This window comes from Catharus ustulatus, chromosome 5 (assembly GCF_009819885.2).
Source record: "Catharus ustulatus isolate bCatUst1 chromosome 5, bCatUst1.pri.v2, whole genome shotgun sequence".
NCBI classification, from domain to species: domain Eukaryota; kingdom Metazoa; phylum Chordata; class Aves; order Passeriformes; family Turdidae; genus Catharus; species Catharus ustulatus.
The window spans coordinates 75328601-75342399 of NC_046225.1; the positions used below are offsets into that span (position 1 = coordinate 75328601).

The 13799-nt window shown below is 51.6% G+C and overlaps 1 protein-coding gene across 9 annotated transcripts in view; it reads left to right on the top strand.

The window, feature by feature from the left end:
• Positions 1-613: 613 nt before the first annotated feature.
• Positions 614-13799, top strand: part of DYSF (dysferlin) — a 74218-nt gene continuing 61032 nt past the window's right edge. For 5 of the 9 annotated variants that reach the window (XM_033059825.1, XM_033059826.1, XM_033059829.1 and 2 more), the window contains exons 1-4: positions 11724-11807; positions 12061-12163; positions 13567-13635; positions 13747-13790. In XM_033059825.1, coding sequence (XP_032915716.1) covers positions 12074-12163; positions 13567-13635; positions 13747-13790 — 203 coding nt within the window. In that variant the 5' untranslated portion in view covers positions 11724-11807; positions 12061-12073. Of the gene's footprint in view, positions 724-4263; positions 4320-4830; positions 4923-6271; positions 6378-7444; positions 7560-8815; positions 9010-9661; positions 9791-9894; positions 9958-10058; positions 10110-10186; positions 10218-10620; positions 10737-11680; positions 11812-12060; positions 12164-13566; positions 13636-13746; positions 13791-13799 lie in introns of those variants that run through there. The other 4 variants (XM_033059831.1, XM_033059832.1, XM_033059833.1 and 1 more) reach the window with 2 other exon arrangements.

The window sequence follows — 13799 nt, forward strand, 5'->3', positions numbered from 1 at the left end:
GGGGGTTTGGGAACCCCAAAATCTTTGCTTGGGGACAATGGGGGGGTGGGGACACCAAAATCCTTCCTGGTGTCCCCAAAGAGGGGGTGAGGACCCCAAAATTCCTGCCATGGGGACAATGGGGTGGGGGGGATCCCAAAATCCCTTCAAATGTCCCCAAGGGTGGGGGGAGAGATCCCAAAATTCCCTCCTTGAGGACAGTAAGGGAATGAGGACCCCAAAATTCCTTCCTTGAGGACACTGAGGGAGCAGGGATCCCAAAATTCCCTCTTGGGGACATTGGGGATGTAGAGACCCCAAAATCCCCCCGATGTCCCCAAGGCGGGGGGGGTGAGGATCCCAAAATTCCCTCCTTGGGGACATTGAGGGGTTGGGAACCCCAAAAATCTTCATGTGGGGACACTGAGGGAGTGGGGATCCCAAAATTCCCTCTCGGGGACAATTTAGGGCGGGAGGGACCCCAAAGTCCCCACAATGTCCCCAAGGGGGGGTGACACCGCATCCCCGCCCCTCCCCCACACCCCGACCGGGTCCCTTTAAGGGAGGCGGAGCCTTGGGGGGGGGAGGGGGGAAAAATCCCGGGATTTTTTTTTTTTTGGGAAGAGGGGGGATGCAGAGGGGTGGGGGAAGGGACGATGCTCCGCGTCTTCGTCCTGCGGGCCGAAAATGTCCTCACAGGCGACAGCGACATCAGCGACACCTACTGCACCTCCACATTCCAAGGTGGGAACCTCCGGAGGGGGAGAAAAACCGGGATCTGGGGGGATTTTGGGGGATTTTTTGGGAATTTTGGGGGGTTCGACCACGCCCGGTTGGGTCCTAAAAGTTGGGATGGGGCTGGAAGTCCCGCTGTCGCCGTTGTCGCCGTTGTCGCCGCCACCCCTTTGGTGTCACCTCCTCATTCCAGCTCCAGAGGGAGGAAAAAAATCGGGATTTAGCGGAATTTTGTGGGATTTTGGCGGCCCGAAAGGCTGGGATGGGGTTGGGAACGCCGCGGGTCCCCCCTGTCCCCGTTGTCGCCTTTGGTGTCACCTCCCGCAGAGAGGGGGGGAAAAAATCGGGATTTTGGGGAATTCTGGTAGGAATTTGAGGGAATTTTGGCCGGGAAGTTTGGGATGGGGTTGGAACGCGGGTCCCCCTGTCGCCGTTGTCGCCACCCCCCCTTGGTGGCACTTGGGGACCCCCCTAAAGCCCCCCCGCGGTTATTTTGGGATTTTCCGCTCGGCGGGGAGGGAGGGGACGATCCCAAATTTGGGAATTGTCCCTTCCCGGGGTCACCGCTGGGGACAGAGGTGGCACTGAGGGGACAAAGGGCAGTGACGTCACGGGCTGGTTGCGAATTTATTTTTTTTTTTAAAAAGCGGATTTTTGGGATTTCCCCAAAAATTCTGCTGGATGAGGGAGCGCTCCCGGTTTTCGTGGAGTTCTCCCGGTGTGGGTGTGGCATTCCCGGTGTTCCCCTGATCCCGCTCAGCCGCAATTCCCAGGTTTTGGGGGTTTGGCGTTCCCGGGATTGCGGCATTCCCGAATTCCCGGCATCCCCGGGACTCGGAGCATCCCGAAATTCCCAGGGATTTGTTTCCCAGCATTCCCAAATCCCGGGGTTTGTGGGGATCCTTGGGGTTTCCAGCATTCCTGGATCTTGATGTTTTGATTTCTCATCCTTGGGAATTGCAAGATCCCCAAATCCCAGCGATTTATTCCTGATTCCTGTCACTCCCAGATTCCCTGGATCTCCTGGATTTATTCCCCATCCCTAGAATCCAAGGATTTAATTTCCCATCCCTGGGAATTGAGCATTCCCAAATCCTCATCCTCAGGCCTTGGAGCATCCCTGAATCCCAGGGATTTATTCCCCATCCCTGACATTTCCAAAATTCCCAAATCCCAGTCCTGGGATATCCTTGGGGTTTCCAGAATTCCTGCAATATCAGGATTTAATTCCCCATCCCTGGGAATTGCAGCATTCCCAAATCCCAGTGCCAGGTTATTGCTGGGGTTTCCAGAATTCCTGAATTCCCAAGGATTTAATTCCTCATCCCTGGGAATTGTGGGATCCCCAAATCCCAGGGATTTATTTCCCCATCCTCGGAGTTTACAGCATTCCTAAAATCCCAGGATTTCATTCCTTGTCCCTGGGAATTGTGGGATCCCCGAATCCCAGGGATTTATTCCCCATCCCTGTCACTCCCAGCATCCCCCAATCCTGGTTTTTGAGCATCCTTGGGATTTCCAGCATTCCTGAAATCGCAGGATTTTCATTCCCCATCCCTGAGATTTCCAGGATGCTGGCTCATCCTCCGTCCTTGGAGCACCCCCGAATCCCAGGGATTCATTTCCCATTCCTGGCACTACTAGAATCCCTGAATCCCGGGGATTTATTCCCAACTCCCGCCCTTCCCATCTCCCCCCAATCCCAGCCGATCCCGGTTTTTTCCCAGCCCCCTCCAGGGGCGTTCCCGAGCCGGAAGGGCCGGACCAGGAAAAGGGAGTGGGAATGGGATAAGGGAGCGGATCCGATCCCGGCTTTCCCGGTCCCGGCTTTCCCGATCCCGGCCATGCTCCGCTGCCTGCTCCAAAGGGCTTCCCAACTTCCCAGCCTGGACAAGCGGGATAAACAAAGCGATCCCGTGGCCAGCCTGACATTCCGAGGTGAGGGAATCCCGATTTTTTTTTTTTTTTTTTTTGGGAAGGGAGGGTTCGGAATATTTTTTGGCTGCAGCTCCCAGCAAAATCTGGGATCTGGGAAGCTCCTAAATCCTTGGAAAATTCTTTCCTTTGAATCTTCTATTCCCCTGATCCCAAATCGTTTAAATCCACGCCGGATATCCCGGTAATTCCATCCCTTTAAATCCTTGGATTCTGGATTGCGATGGATGTGAATAATCCCACATGGAGCACGGGTTATCCCATTCCCGAGGGATGGATTTTCTGGGAAAACTGATTTTTCTTTCCCGAAATTCCTGTTGGAGGATGACGCTGCCTTGGGATTTCCCTGGAGTTCGAGAAAATGGGGAAAACATCCCATTTCAAACAAAAATTTGGGAAAAGCCCGAGGAGCTCCCGATCCAGGTTTTCCATTTGGAATGGGCAGTGCTGCTGATCCCATTCCCAGCTGGAATCCCTCTGGAGAATCCCGGGAGCTCCACCTTCCACCAAATCCCGATTCCATGGCTCTGAATCCTGGGAAAAAAAATTTGGGAATGAGACAGGGATCAATCTCTGGATGAGGAAAAACAGCGGGATGGGTTTCCCATATTCCCAGAGCCGGGAAGTTCGGCTCTTCCCGATCCCAAATAGGGAAGGAGTCGCTGAACGGTGCGAAGGGAGCGGAAAACCGGGAATATTTGGAATATCCCGGAGTCTCCCGGGATTTGAGTCACCTCCATTGTTTGGCCTTTTCCTTTTCCTCTTCCTTTCCCTTGGGATGCCGTGACATTCCAGGAGGGATGAGAGGGGCGTTGGCCTTTGGGAAGGGGGGGTTGGAGAAGGATGGAGCATTCCCGGGATTGGGAATGTTGGTTTGGGGGAATCCCGGGATTCCCATCCCACGGCTTTTGGGGATCCTGGGGAAACTGAGGCATGAGGTTTGGGAATGGAGGGAGTGGAATTTTTGGGATCTCCCGTGGCTCCTCCCACCCCAAATTCCCAAATCCCTGGAAAGCTTTGGATGCTTCTGGGGAAACTGAGGCACACCAAGGTGGGAATTCCGTGGGATTTTCCAGCACTTTTTCCAACCTGGAAGAGCTGAGGATTCAGGTGGATCCTGGATCCAATCTCTGCATTCCCAGCCTGCTTGGGAACAGGGAATGGGGCTGGATCCCAATCCTGGGAATTGTGGGAATTTCTGGAAGCTCAATTCTAGCTGGAATCAGGGATTGAGATCCAATCCTGGTCCTGGGAATTTCTGGAAATTCTACTCCAGCTGGATCCAGGAATAGAGCCTGATCCTGAGAACTGTGGGAATTTCTGGAAGCTCAGTTCTGGCTGGGATCTGGGGTTGGGATCCAATCCTGGTCCTGGGAATTTCTGGAAGTTCAGCCCCACCTGGGATCAGGGAGTGGGATTCAATAATTTTCCTCGGAATTTTTGGAAGTTCAGCTTCAGCTGGGAGGAGGGAAAGGGCCCTGATCCTGGTCCTGGGAATTGTGGTAATCCCTGGAAGCTCAGTCCCAGCTGAGATGGGAGTTTCATTCCGGGATCCCGATCCCTGGGAAGATCCCGATCCTGGGAAGATCCCAATCCCGTGTTTTCTCCTTCCAGGTGTCAAGAAGAGGACAAAAGTCATCAAGAACAACGCGAATCCTGTCTGGAATGAGGTGAGAATTCCCAATCCCTGGATTTATCCCTGTTCCCATAAAACAACCCCAAGCCCAGGTGGTTCCCTGGGGCTTTCCACCCCATGGAAAGTTTGGGATCATTCCCTTTCGTCTCCAGAATTCCAGGCAGAATTCCAAACTCTTTCCCTTCCATCAAGGTCTTTTCCAGACCCAGCACAAACTTTACAAGAAATTTCTACGGAATGGGAATTTTTTCCAGCACCTTTTCCCTTCCAGCCCTGTCCTTGTGCTCCCATGGACCACAATTCCAAAGGGAAAAAAAGGGAATTTGGTGGGAAAACAGGCACAGATTTGGGGCTGGATCAGCTCCTGGGATTTGCTCCTTCCCAGTAATCCATAGCTGAGGAAAATTTTTTCCCAAGGCAACTTTTCCAGGTGGATTTGCTGGGGAAATCTGGCATTGGGAATGCTGTGATTCCGAAGGGGTTTGGAATCTGGGATCTCCACTTCCAGGCGCTGATCCCAGCCTGTCCCTCCTCTCTTTTCCCAGGGATTCGAGTGGGATCTGAAGGGAGTCCCGCTGGACCCCGATGCCGAGCTCACCGTGGTGGTCAAGGACCATGAAACCATGGGAAGGAACAGGTGGGAAAAATTCCAGCCCCCTTTTCCCATTCCCGGGATCCACCCGGCTCTTCCAGGCTCCGCGGTGGGGAGCAGCGAGTGGGAGGCTGGAGCCGCATTTTTGGGATGCTTCGCTTGGAATCCGGGGGGGAAATTCCAGCGTTGGAAGGTCGGGAATTCATAGGGGGGTCCCTGTTTGGGGATGGACGCTTGGGATGCTCAGCTGGGATTTGGGAAGCGCTGCCAAAATCATTCCAGAGGCCGCCGGCAGCGCCGGGAAGGGCGTTGGGAGCGGAGCCTCCGGTTTCCTTCCTCCGGCTGATCCCGGTGCCTCCCGGTCCAGGGGTTCCCCACGGGCTGGGGGGTCCTGCTGGGTGAGGAGCGAGGGGATTCCACCGGAATCCGGTGATTCCAGGCTTTTCCCAGCTCCGTAGGGTGGGAGAGCTGCTTGGAAAAGGGGAAAAAAATAGAGGAAGGGATTTAATTTAGGGATTGGAGGTTGGGAATGTGGCCCTGGGTGGGAAGGATCCTGATTCCAGGGCTGGAGCCGAGGCTGGAATTGCTGCTGGGCTGAAATCCAAGGGAGCTGGAATTTGGGGCTGCTCCAACGGCCGGGTGCCCATAAATAGCCACGGGAAAACGGGAGGAGGGTCCTGGATCCCGGAGCAGGAAGATTCAGGCTGACACCTCCCAGCCCGGCCTTGGACACTCCAGGGATCCAGGGGCAGCCCCAGCAAATCTGGGAATTCCAGCCCAGCCCCTCCCCACCCTCCCAGGCAGGAATTCCTTGCCCAGATCCCAGCCCAATCTCCCCTTTCCCAGTGAAGCCATTCCCTGTGTCCTGTCCCTCCAGCCCTTGTCCCCAGTCCCTCTCCAGCTCTCCTGGAACCCCTGCAGGGACTCTGAGCATTCCCTGGCATTTTCCCTTCTCCAGGGGAACATTCCCAGCTGTCCCAGAGCAGAGGGGCTCCAGAGTCCTGGAATGGTTTTGGTGGGAAGGGACCTTAAATCCCATCCCCATCCCTTCCCATCCCATCCCATCCCATCCCATGGTCAGGGACATCTCCCACCATCCCAGGTTTATCCAAGCCTTATCCAACCTAGGGTTGGAATCCAAGAAAATCGTGGACACCACAATCCCATGGGAATCCTGGTTCCCCAAAATGTTTCATCTGCACCTCGCAGGGGCCATCCCTGCTCCTGGCAGGAAAAATCCCAAATTCCCAACATCCTCACCAACCTGCAGCTGCCAAATTCCCAGAGCTGCTGGAGTTCAGGAATCTCCGTGGTCTCTTCCCAACTCCCATGCCCGGCTCTGGAATTTTTGGCTGCCCTTGGAGCAGCCTGAGCCCCATCCCCATTTCCCACAGGTTTTTGGGGGAATGCCGGGTGCCGCTCCGGGACGTTCTGGGCACTCCCAGCCTGGCGGCCTCGTTCAGCCTCCCGCTGCTGGACTCGCGCAAGGAGAACACCGGGGTGAGTCCGGCTCCCAGTCTGGGACCAGTCTGGGACCAGTTGGGGTTCCCAGTTTGGGACCAGCTGGGGCTCCAGTTGGGACCAGTACGGGCCATGGCAGAGCCAGCTGCGCTCCCAGTTTGGGACCAGTTGGGGTTCCCAGTTTGAGGCCATTTGGGGTTCCAGTTTGGGACCAGTACGGGCCATGGCAGGACCAGTTGGGGTTCCCAGTTTGGGACCAGTTGGGGTTCCCAGTTTGGGACCAGCTGGGGCTCCCAGTTTGTGGCCAGTTTGGATTCCCAGTCTGGGACCAGCATGAGCCATGGCAGGGCCAGCTGGGGCTCCCAGTTTGGGACTGATTGGTGTTCCAGTTCAGGACTGTTTGGGGTTCCAGTTTGGGACCAGTATGAGCCATGGTACGACCTGTGTGGGCTCCCAGTTTGGGACCAGTTTGGGTTCCCAGTTTGAGATAGCTGGGGCTCCAGTTTGGGACCAGCTGGGGCTCCCAGTTGGGACCAGTACAAGCCATGGAAGGACCTGTGTGGGTTCCCAGTTTGGGTTCCCAGTTTGGGACCAGTTTGGACTCCCAGTTTGGGACCAGTACTGGCTATGGCAGGGCCTGTGGGGGTTCCCAGTTTGGGTCCAGTTTGGAGCTCTAGCTTGAGTCCAGTTTGGATTCCCAGTCTGGGACCAGTACGGGCCATGGCAAGGCCAGCTGGGCTCCCAGTTCGGGACCAGCTGTGGCTCCAGTTTGGGACTGGTATGAGCCATGGCAGGGCCAGTTTGTGTTCCCAGTTTGGGACCAGTTTGGGGTTCCAGTTTGGGACAGTACAAGCCATGGCAAGGCCAGCTGGGCTCCCAGTTTGATCCCAGTCTGAGCCACATCCCTCCCAGTCTGGGACCAGTCTGTTCCCGTCCCTCCCAGTCTGATCCCAGTTTGTTCCCATCCCTCCCCGTCTGTTCCTGTCCCTCCCAGTTTGATCCCAGTTTGTTCCCGTCCCTCCCAGTCTGATCCCAGTCTGTTCCTGTCCCTCCCAGTCTGATCCCAGTTTGATCCCAGTCTCCAACACCCATTCCCTGTTTTCCAGGCCTCGCTGTTCCTGCAGGTTTCCTACATCCCCCCTCCGGGCGCTCTCCCGCTTTTCCCAGCCCCGGCCCCTCCGGACCCGGCCCCGGCCGCTGCCGAGCTGGACACGGTCACGGGTAACAGAGCCCCTGGAATTCCACACCCGGAAAAAATTCCATTTAATTCTAAAAATTTAATTATTTTAAAATTTAAACTAATTTTTAAATTAAAAATTTAAATGTAATTTTAAAAATTGAAAATTAAATTCCAACGTTAAATTATAAAACTAACATTTTAAAATTAGATTTTTAAATTTAATTTTTAAAATTAATAGTTAAATTCCAACGTGAAATAATAAAACTAACATTTTAAAATTAGATTTTTAAATGTAATTTTAACATTAAAAGGTAAATTCCAAAGTTAAATATTAAAACTAAATTTTTTTAAAATTAGATTTTAAAATATAATTTTTCACATTAAAAATTAAATTCCAAAGTTAAATAATAAAACTTAAATTTTTAAATTAGAATTTTAAATGTAATTTTTAAAATTAATAGTTAAATTCCAAAGTCAAATAATAAAACTAAAATTTGTAAATCAGATTTTTAAATGTAAATTTTTAAAATTAAAAGTTAAATTCCAAAATTAAATAATAAAACTAAAATGAGGAGTGTACAGTTTGAATAAAAGTATATATATATAAATGTATATAATAATATATATTATATATAAAATATCTAAAATAAAAATATAAAACAAGATTATATAATAATATAAAACACAATATAATAAATGTTATATAAGTAATAATGATAATTAAATATACTGTATTTATAGTATGTATATAATTAATATATAGAATATATATGTATATTATATATAATATTCATTGTACTAATAAATAAAAATTTAAATAAAAAATTGTGCATAGCCAGCCATGTGGAATTAGTCACTAAGTTAAAAATAAAAAATAATTTAAGTGTCATTTCTTAATTAAACAATTTACCCTTAAAAAAGTCTTGTAAAAAAAAAAATCTCAATTTTTAACTTATAGGCTTAAAATTATGTAATATACTAAAAAATAGTTTAAGATACTAAAATAATGTAAAATACTAAAATAATGTAATCTTATATATTACATTATTATATATTACATTAAAATTTATATTTATATACTATAATATAGGTATAAAATAGATAAAATATAGATTGCAAATAGATAATATTATCTATATATTTTATTTATGATATAGATTTTAAAAAAAAAAAAAGTCTGAATCCAAACAAAAAATTCCCTCCCATCCATTTAATCCCAACCCTAGCAAAAAAATAATAATAAAAAAATAAGCGAGAAACAGCAGGAATTCCCAAATCCCCATTTTCCTGGTGCCAGAGGTGGCCACGGAGGAGGATACGGAGGACGTGGGGGACGCGGGGGACACGGAGCCCTCGGAGCCCTCGGGAGCACCGGGCTCGGAGCCGCCCCCGCTCCCGAAGAAACCGCCCGGGAATCACATCCAGGGCCTGAGGAGGAGGAGGAAGAGCTCTCCCAAAAAACCCTTACCCAACAAACCACAGGATTTCCAGGTGGGCTCCTGGTGATTCCCTGTCCTTCATCCCATCCCTGATTGTGAGATTCTGTGTTCTCCATCCCTGATCCTGATGATTCCCTGTTCTCCATCTTGTTCCTAATCCTAGTGATTCCTCATCCTCCATCCCATCCCTGATCCTGGAGATTCCCTGTCCTCATTCCCATGGGATGATCCTGATGATTCCCTGTCTGCCATCCCATCCCTGATCCTGGTGATTGCCTGTTCTCCATCCCTGATCCCAGAGATTCCCTGTTTTCCATCCTGTCCCATCCTTGATCCCAGTGGTTCCCTGTTCTCCATCCCATTCCTGATCCCAGAGATTCCCTGTTCTCATTCCCATGGGATGATCCCGGTGATTCCCTGTCCTTATTCCCATGGGATGATCCTGGTGATTCCTTGGCCTCCATCCGTTGGGATGATCCCAGTGATTCCCATCCTGGTGATTCCTCCTTCTCCATTCCTTGGGAATATCCCAATGATTCCCTATCCCACATCCTGTGGGATCTGGGTGATTCCCTGTCCCCCATCCCAGATCCCAATGATTCCCTGTCCTCCATCCCATCCCTGATCCCAGTGATTCCTCCTTTTCCATCCCATGGGATGATTCCGGTGATTCCCATCCAACAATTCCCTGTTCCCCATCCCAGATCCGGGTGAGGGTCATCGAGGCCCGGCAGCTTCCCGGGATCCAGATCCGGCCGGTGGTGAAGGTGACGGTGGCCGGACAAACCCGGAGAACGCGGATCCGGAAAGGGAACAGCCCCTTCTTCGATGAGGTCAGCGGGAATTCCCACTCCAAGGATACCTGGGAGAGGCCAGGATATGGGAATCCAGGGGGAAAACTGGGATAATGCCTCATCCTCATCCCGGTTTTCCACAGACTTTTTTCTTCAACGTTTTCGAGTCCCCATCGGAGCTGTTCGATGCTCCCATTTTCCTCACGGTGAGTGCTGGGAGATCCTGGAATTCTCCCCTTCCCTGTTCCCCAGGATCCTCCATCCTGGCAGGATTTGGATTGGATCTCCCATTTTTCCTCATTTTCAGGTCGTGGATTCCCGATCGTTCCGCACGGATTCGGTCATCGGGGAATTCCGGGTAAGATCCCATCCCCTTTTCCGGGTGTTTCCTGCTCTGGATGAACTCTGGAATCTCCTTTTCCTTTAATCCCGCAGATGGATGTGGAGACCGTTTACTCCGAGCCAAGTGAGCCTTGGGAATCTCCTTCATTTATTTTTTTTCGGGAAATGCGGCCACACATCCCAGCTCTTCCATAGAGGAACCCTGTATCCGTGATCATGGAATCCTGGAATGGTTTGGGTGGGGCCCTAAGGATCATCCAGTTCCATCCAGGAAAATATTCCACTCTCCCAGGTGGATCCAAGTCCATCCAACCCAGCCTTGGACACTTCCAGGGATGGAGTATCCAAAACTTCTCTTGGAATTCCATTCCAAAGACCCCTCCCTCTTCCCTGGTCTCTTCCTGGGAAAGAAACAGGAATATTCCCTTATCCCATTCCATGATTTTCATTTAAACCCCACCCAGGGGCATTCCTGAGCTCCCTGCACATCCAAGGACTAATTCCCAGATTTCCACGTTTTCCCACAGAACACGCTTTCCGCAGGAAGTGGCTGCTCCTCTCGGATCCGGAGGATTTTTCCGCGGGAGCCAAGGGCTACCTGAAGGTCAGCGCCTGCGTGCTGGGGCCTGGAGACGAAGCTCCCGTGAGTATTCCTGCTGGGAATAGGGGGGAAAATCCAGCCCTGGGATATTCCAGCCCTGGTATATTCCAGTTCTAGGACATTCCAGCCCTTGGATATTCCATCTTTGGGATAGTCCAGCCATTCCAGCTCTGGGACATTCCAGTTCTAGAATATTCCATCTTTGAGATATTCCATCTGTTCCAGGCCTGGAATATTCCAGCTCTGAGATATTTCAGTTCTGGATATTCCAGCTCTGAAACATTCCAGTTTTGGGATCTTCCAGCCCTGGGATCTTCCAGCTCTGGGATATCCCGGCCAAGAGCCCCCCAATCCCCAGGGCCATTCCCAGGGAAGCCACAGCTTGGATCTTCCTCTGTTTTGGGGGAAAAACTCTGTGTTTTCTCATGGAATCCTGGAATGGTTTGGGTCAGGGGGGATCTTAAATCCCATTCCCACCCAGGGACACTTCCAACCATCCCAGGTGGATACAACCTGGCCTTGGACACTCCAGGGATCCAGGGGCAGCCCCAGCAAATCTGGGAATTCCAGCCCAGGCAGGAATTCCTTTCCCAGATCCCAGCCCAATCTCCCCTTTCCCAGGGAAGCCATTCCCTGTGTCCTGTCCCTCCAGCCCTTGTCCCCAGTCCCTCTCCAGCTCTCCTGGAGCCCCTGAAGGGACTCTGAGCATTCCCTGGCATTTTCCCTTCTCCAGGGGAACATTCCCAGCTCTCCCAGAGCAGAGGGGCTCCAGAATCCTGGAATGGTTTGAGTTTGGAGGACACCACAAATCCCATCCTATTCCATGTTTAGGGACACCTCCCACTGTCCCCGCTTGCTCCAAACCCCCTCCAGCCTCACCTTGGACACTCCCAGGGATGGCACATCCCCCCAGCCTCTCTCTTTTGGGATTTTCCTGCTCATTCCCGAATCCAGGGGTGACTTTTCCCGCTGTCCTGTTCCCACAGCTGGAGAAGAAGGAGGCGGCCGAGGACAAGGAGGACATCGAGGCCAACCTGCTGCGCCCCACCGGGGTCACCCTCAGGGCCGCCCAGTTCTGCCTCAAGATCTTCAAAGCCGAGGATTTGCCTCAGAGTAGGTTTTCCCTTCTGATCCCTCGGAATTGCGACATTCCAAGCAGGAATCGACGCCCGGAGAAGGGAACAATCCATGGGGGAATCTCAGTCCAAGGATATCTGGCAGTTTTATGGGAGAGGAGTTTCTTGCTGGTTCAAACTGGTTTTATCCCCCTGCTTTTCCACCTCCTCCATGGGAATGCTCGTCCTGCTGGTGGGAGCCTCTGGATGATTGGAATTCCAGGAATTTTGGCATCTCCCTCTTTTCCCAGTGATGACGCCGTCATGGACAACGTCCGGCAGATCTTCGGCTTCGAGAGCAACAAGAAGAACCTGGTGGATCCTTTTGTGGAAGTCAGCTTTGCCGGGAAAACGGTCAGCGGGGCGGGATCCTCCGGGATCCTGGGAATGGCAGCGGGGTGTTCACGGGGCTGGGATAACAACAGGATGGTCCTGGGATTGGGAATGGCGGTGGGACATTCCCTGCCAGATCTCTGGGATTGGGATTTGAGTGGGACATCCTTGAGGCTGGAATGGCAGTGGGACATTCCCTCACAGGTCTTTGGGATTGGGGTTGTAGTGGCATGTCCTTGGGATTGGGATGGCAGCGGGACATTCCCACCCAGATCCCTGGGATTGGGATTTCATTGGGATGTCCTTGAGGCTGGAATGGCAGTGGGATATTCCTACCCAGATCCCAGGGATTTGGATTTCAGTGAGATGTCCTTGGAATTGAGATTTTGATGGGATATCCTAGAGGTTGGAATGGCAGTGGGACATTCACTCCCAGATATTTGGGATTGGGATTTTGGTGGGGTATCCTTGGGCTTGTGATGAAAGTGGGACATTCCCTTTGGATCCCTGGGGTTGGAATTTCAGTGGGATATCCTTGGGATTGGGATCGCACCAGGATGATGCTGGGATTGGGAATGGCAGTGGGACATTCACTCCGAGATCTTTGGGATTGGGATTTCAGTGGGATATCCCTGGGATTGGGATGGCAACGGGACATTCCCTCACAGATTTTTGGGACTGGGATTTCAGTGGAATGTCCTTGGGGTTGGGATGGCAGTGGGATATTCCCTCCCTGATATTTGGGATTGGGATGGCAGCAGGATGTCCTTGGGATTGGGATTTTGGAGGGATATCCTTGAGGCTGGAATGGCAGTGGGACATTCCCTCCAAGATATTTGGGATTGGGATTTCAGTGGGATATCCTTGGGATTGAGATGAAAGTGGGATGTTCCCTGTGGATCCCCAGGCCTGGTCCTGGAATGGGGGAATTTGCTCCTGGAATGGGGGAATGGGGCAAATGTGATCCTGCTGGTCCCAAGGTGGGAGGATCCCTGGGAAATCCAAAACATCCTCTACCTCCTGCACCAGGGGGTTTAGGAACCCCATGGAATGGAGGCTGGATTTGAGGGAATTTAAGGCTGGATTTTGAGGAATCTCAGGGTGGATTTTGAGGAGCCTGAGTCTCAACTTTAGGGAATCTGAGGCTGGATTTTAGGGAATTTGATGTTGGATTCTGTGGAATCTGAGGCTAGATGTTTTCTAACCTGAGGCTGGATTTGGGGGAGTCTGAGGCAGAATTTTAGGGAATCTGAGGCTGGATTTTAGGAACTCTCAGGCTGGATTTTGTGAACCTGAGTCTGAATTTTAGGGAATCTAAAGTCGGATTTGTGGGAATCTGAGCATCAAGTTTTAGGGATCTGAGGCCAGGTTTTAGAGAAGCTGAAGCCGGATTTTAGGGAATCTGAGGCTTCCCTCCCTTCCAGCTCTACTCCCGGATCCTGGAGAAAAACGCCAACCCCCAGTGGAACCAGTGCCTGACGCTGCCAGCCATGGTGAGCGCCGGGGTCCCCTCCTGGTGTCCCCAGGGTCCCCTCCCGGTGTCCCCAAGGTCCCCTCCCGGCGTCCCCAGCTCCAGTCACCTATTCCCGTATCCCTTTTCCCAGTTCCCGTCCATGTGTGAGCGGATGAGGATCCGTGTGACTGACTGGTGAGCGGG